Source organism: Gordionus sp. m RMFG-2023, unplaced genomic scaffold (genome assembly GCF_954871325.1).
Source record: "Gordionus sp. m RMFG-2023 unplaced genomic scaffold, tfGorSpeb1-WG-v2 contig_331, whole genome shotgun sequence".
Lineage (NCBI taxonomy): Eukaryota > Metazoa > Nematomorpha > Gordioida > Chordodea > Parachordodidae > Gordionus > Gordionus sp. m RMFG-2023.
In genome coordinates, this window is record NW_027051061.1 from 1 (window position 1) to 6,105 (window position 6,105).

General features: G+C 30.2%; 1 protein-coding gene across 1 annotated transcript; it reads right to left on the reverse strand.

Moving 5' to 3' along the window:
- Positions 1 to 207: 207 nt before the first annotated feature.
- LOC135930707 (fumarylacetoacetase-like) lies at positions 208 to 5,469 on the reverse strand (the record flags this gene model as incomplete). Its single annotated transcript, XM_065467509.1, has 6 exons — positions 5,369 to 5,469; positions 5,069 to 5,260; positions 3,156 to 3,253; positions 2,806 to 2,961; positions 1,556 to 1,686; positions 208 to 283 (listed from the first exon to the last, which is right to left on the reverse strand). Coding segments are annotated over exons 1-6 (754 nt in total), but the record flags the coding sequence as incomplete, so codon positions are not given.
- Positions 5,470 to 6,105: the final 636 nt, after the last annotated feature.

Here is a 6,105-nt window from a genome sequence, read left to right on the forward strand (position 1 = left end):
CAATATTTTAACCAAACAAAATATCGCCTCTAAGCCCTAGAAATTTTGTTGGTAGATGTTCAAAACCTTTGTGTTATCTATTAGCAGAATCTGTAGGCTTGCATGATATTTTTTTTCTGGATAAAATATCGTGTCAACCGTTTTTTTAACAACATTACCTCACTAACGAGAATTATAATTAGAAGGGGGAGGAGGGTTTATAAAAACTTTTGTATAGGATTTCCAGATCAACGTTAAAATTGAAAGCGTCGGCGTGTCTCAAGTACGGCATAGCTTCGGGATCCTATCGAGCGTTTAAATTAAAATATACATTCTTATTTTTTTTTTGTAAAATATAGTCAATATCAACTTGAAAAAAAAATGGAAGCTTTGGGCATTCCATGAGGTCTGGCTCGGGTATGGATTCATTCCATCATCTTTGAAACTCGATCGGAATGAGTTATTCTTAGGGTTTATTAGGGCGTGAAAAGAGAAAAATAACGTTTCACAACAAATTATAGAGAGGTTAAGAGGGGTTTTTTTTTAAAGGGAAAATAAAACATATGCCGGCTTAATTACGCAAAATTCTTTGGGGTGTAAAAAAACCAAGCTAAGGGGGATTGATGTCGATCCAGTGAGCGAAGCATCGTGAATGAAAGCAAAAAATCCACAAAGACATTCTTGATATCCCTATATTAGGGAAGGAGACATCCGATTGTAAAAACCTTGCATGATTAAATCAGAGTGAAAACTGGCCAACCTGGGTAAGCCTGGAAATCGTTGTTAAACGGAGAAGAAGATTTACGTTAATTGATTTTATACGTAGAGTAGATAGAACAATTTCATTTTAGCCTACGTCCAAAAGTAAGCAATAAATGTGTTTTTTTTCGTTGGATAGCCGCTTTACATTAATGTAGAGTTCAAAAAAAACCATGAAAATTTTAATTTGGGATACCATCTTGAAAAATATCTCTTTAAAAAAAAGAAAATATTGAGTAGAATTAGAATTACAGATTATAAAGTCCTTTAGGTCCGAGTTGACTCCAAATTATATTAATAATTTTCCAGTCGGCTTGATTTTGTTTTAAAACAGATAATTAACTATGAAAATTTATGTGGGTTTTTCCCTCATAAAAAATTAGCGAGCCAAATACATTTTTTAGGGACTAGCCGAAAAAATCGCCAATTAAAATTTTAGCCGGTCTAGAGCGACATCTATCCGGAATTCCCATTTAGTTCGGATTCTAAACTCTGCCGATAAATGAACAACAACCATCATTGATTGGGAAAGAGATGGATGGGGGGTGGGGCTCTTAGTATATTGTCTCTAAAGATATTACCTAGAGAAGCGACCAAAGACGTGCTGGATGAAGGTGCTAGTTATGACATAAAAAAGTTAGGTTTGACACTGGGAGATGCCAATAACCGCCTAAAATAGAGAAAGTCTAGAAGGGAAAATGTCCCTACCCAGGGTAAACCTGAATAGGAACAATAAACGACGAAGATATGTAAGGTTTTTTTTTTAATTTATAAAGGAGAGAAAGAAAAAATAAAGGAAATAAATAAATAAGGAAACCTGCACAACGTTGGGCACTATGAAGGGCCTCAAGGCGTCTATAGTGATGATCCAAGGAGAAATGGATGTGCCGAAAGATTTTCCCAGGAATGGGCCCAGTGGAAAATATTCCCACTTTTGGATGTCCCTGGCTATTATATGATTAAAAAAACATAGGAGTAAGGCAAAGCTTCGTCAGAGCTAACCTCTGAGGTAGCCTGAAATTTAGTTATTTCCGGCAAGCCATTAACAGGCGATAGCGTATTTAGGGGTGGGGTTGGGAGAGGGGTTGAAGTGTCAAGCAGGCATTTGACCCTCACCCCCCCCCCTCTGAAATGTATATTTTTATACATAAATGGAATTAAATTAACAATGTTAACTAAACCATTAGAACTTAAAATTAATTGTTTAAAAAAAACAGAGAAAAAAAACGAAATAAGAAGTTTTATTTTATCTTTTTTCCCTTATTATACATAATTTCGAATTTTTCTAAAATCGTTAGGATAAAAAAAAATATTCCTTAAAATCTGTCATCTCAAAATTATGATTGACATTTTTACATCCCCTTTCACCTCTGAAGTAAAATCCTAGATACGCCCCCCCCCTCCTGATATCGCGTATATTTTAACAATTTTTAATCAAATACCATCATTCAAATTATAACTAATCATTTCGAAATCATAACATTAGCGGTGAAATCATAAATAAAACTGAAATCAAATCAACTATGTCCGAAACATTACGAGATAGACACTGGCAAGAGTATTCAGTTAACAATAACGAGGAGTTATTTTGTAAAGAGTCTAATAATTAGGGATTTCTACCTACAAACAGAATAATTTAACATCACGTGATATAGGGATTCTGGCCAGAACCTTCAAATTCAGTTAAAAAAATAAATGAGTTATATTTGGAAAATGGTATCTTACCACCAGAGTTGATAAAAGATACTTTTTAAATGGATCTAGATACAGATAACGTCTAAAATAATATCTAGATACAGATTATTTAATCAAAAATCTATCTAGATACAGATACCACATTTTTATATCTAGATACAGGATCTAGATACTTGTATCTAGATCCTTTAACAACTCTGCTTACCACTAATTAATTGCAATGTAGATATAAAAAAAAAAAAGCAAAAAAAGTGCTTCTCCAACCAAATTAATCGCCATTTTTTTTAGGTCTCTCTTCTTTTAGTGTTTAATTAATTAAACAGATGATACAAAAATAAATTCAAATTTCGGAAGAAGAAAAAAAAATTATACCACTCCAATCATTCATGAGCACGAGTCCGAATATCCGTTTATGGGCTTCGGATATGGGAATCGGTTTTCCTAGAGGATTCTCGGGCCCCCCGACAAATAAGGCCATCTCCAATTCGATATCCAGTTTGGAGCTGGGGCCGAAGATCGGGGGTTTATCTGTCAATCAAAACGTATCATTTTATAATTTATTTGTCACTCACTCTATTTTTCTATTTCTCATCGTCTTTCCATTCCTCTTTTTTTTTCTTCAATTTTTTAAATATAGTTTTAATTTTCCTATTTGAACTTTAAAAAAAAAAAATTCTATAAGTATAAAATATTATATTTTTAAAAAAAAAAAAAGAAGAAACCATTAGCAGGTTGAGTCTGACCATTGGGTCGGGTAACGGGTGTGGAGCTAACGATAACCGAGGAAGCTCGCCCGTGATAACCCACCGGTAAATGTAGCCTTATTATTTATAAGATTCGGAGTTAAATTAAAGTAAATTATGTGTATCGAAAGATGATAAATATTGGCGAAAGACAAAATCATAATGACTTTCCAAATTTGCGTATTTCGGTTCTCAAATTCCTAGCTATCCCCTGCTTTATCGGCTAGCAGTGGAAGAGCGTTTTCAGCTGCTGGTAGGGCCTTTGGAGAGAAAAGGACCAGTTTAAAACCAGATAAACTGGACTCCTTTTAATGACATAGATGTCATTACTTTTTTTAGTCTCTATATTAACTATTATATCATCTACTTTCGACATAAATCATGCAAACTGTTTTTTAAATGATCGCAATAATTTTTAAATTCAATTGTATTTTAACTTTTTTTTAATGATATTTTTCACAAATTTTATAAAATGCAACTCAATGTATATCTTGATTATATTATTATGGCTGTTATATATTCAAAATTTATAATATTTATAATCTAATTTTTGTAACCTTACCTATTATTACTTTTTGATTTTTTTCGTTTTGATGATATGTATTCTAATTTATATTTTTAGATAATATATATATATATAGTGTGTGTACGAAGATAAAAGGATAATTAAATATATTTTTACCTAGGCTCACCATAATCCTTATTCCCCTTATTCTCTTCATGGTGCTCCCCGTTTGGCAAAAAAAACTCGCCTTATGGAAATTTTTTTTTCCTCTCTGTAAATATGAATAATTATAAAACGTTACAAATGAATTCTATATAAATAAAGGAAAAAAAAAAGGGTAAAATCATTGTGATATTATTTTTATCATGTTTGCTTTTAAACTCATCAACATTCCTCATGAAATTTCTATTTATGACATATTGTTTAATATAACTTATAACTGTGATGTGAATTACTCTAGAATACGGGGTACCGAAGATGTTTTATTTGAGTTTGTAAACCTCAAAGACATGATTAATTGTTTTGAGTTATTAAATGGCAAACATTACGTGTACAATGAGTCAGAATTCATTGAATTAAATTGTATGTTTATCAAAATATAAAATGTTAAAATATAAAATGTTATAATTTCCTATATATATGTTTTACTAATAAAATATGGAAATAAAACCAGAGTTTATACATAAGATTCCTAAGTTAGTGGGACCACTTACTGAGATTTATTTAGACAGAATATTAAGTTATTTTTCGACCAGCACATTATCGGACTCTATTAAAATAAATACTTTGCTTAATAATTTATCAGACGAGGTTTTTGACAATATTAAATCAATTTGTTCCGATACCGACATATTAGATCTTAAAATAGTGACAAGTTAACTTACCTTTTACCTGTGCAAGATAAAAACATTTTAATAAATAAATTTAACTTATTACAGCAGAATTCGAGTGAGAATTTCATGCAATGGTACATAAGAGTATCGAAACTGCATAAAAATGTAATTTTTCTGACGACATTAGATTAAAAGAAAAATTACGTACATCTACCTTAAATGACAAAATAAAATATAAATTTTGTAAAAATTTTAATTAAACTTTAAATGAGATGGTTGAGCTAGGAATTAAATTAGACAGCATCAGCGATAAGTCAGATGTTGATAAAATAATTTATTTGAATAAAAAAGTCCGATAAAGATAAAAACTTTTACAATAGAAATAGAAACGACAACTTTCTTTTAATCTACTGTCGTCCAAAAAATCACATTTTTTATGCAGTTTCGATACTCTTATGTACCATTGCATGAAATTCTCACTCGAATTCTGCTGTAATAAGTTAAATTTATTTATTATAATGTTTCTTTCTTGCACAGGTAAAAGGTAAGTTAACTTTTTGGTCACTATTTTAAGATCTAATATGTCGGTATCGGAACAAATTGATTTAATATTGTCAAAGACCTCGTCTGATAAATTATTAAGCAAAGTATTTATTTTAATAGAGTCCGATAATGTGCTGGTCGAAAAATAACCTAATATTCTATCTAAATAAATCTCAGTAAGTGGTCCAACCAATTTTGGAATTCTGTGTATTAATTCAGGTTTTATTTCCATATTTTATTAATAAATCATATATGTATTAGAAATTATAACATTTCATATTTTAACGAACATGCAATGTAATTGGATAAACTCTGACTCCTTATATACGTAATATTTGCCATTCAATAATTCAAAACAATTAATCATATCCTCGAGGTTCACAAACTCAAACAAAACGTCGTCACTACCCATTATTCTAGAGTAGTGTACATCACAGTTATAAGTCAAATCGAACAATATATCTTAAACGGAAATTTCACAAGGAATACTAATGAGTTTGAAAAGCAAAACATAATGGGAATAATTTCAAAATGATTTTACCTTCTTTTTTTATTCCTTTATTTATATAGAATTCATTTGTAAACGTTTTATAATTATTCATATTTACAGAGAGGAGGAAAAAAATTTCCATAAGGCGAGTTTTTTTTTTGCCAAACGGGGAGCACCATGAAGAGAAGAAGGGGAATAAGGATTATGGTGAGCCTAGGTAAAAATATATTTTATTAATCCTTTTATCTTCGTACACACGCTATATATATATTATCTAAAAATAATAAATTAGAATACATATCATCATAAACGAAAAGAAACAAAAAGTAATAATAGGTAAGGTTACAAAAAATTAGATTATAAATATTATAAATTTTGCAGAGTTGTTAAAAGATACTTTTTAAATGGTTCTAGATACAGATACATCGTCTAAAATAATATCTAGATACCGATATTTTATTAAAAAATCTATCTAGATACAGATACCACATTTTTATATCTAGATCCTTTAACAACTCTGAAATTTTGAATATATAACAAAACTTTTATTTAAGGTGG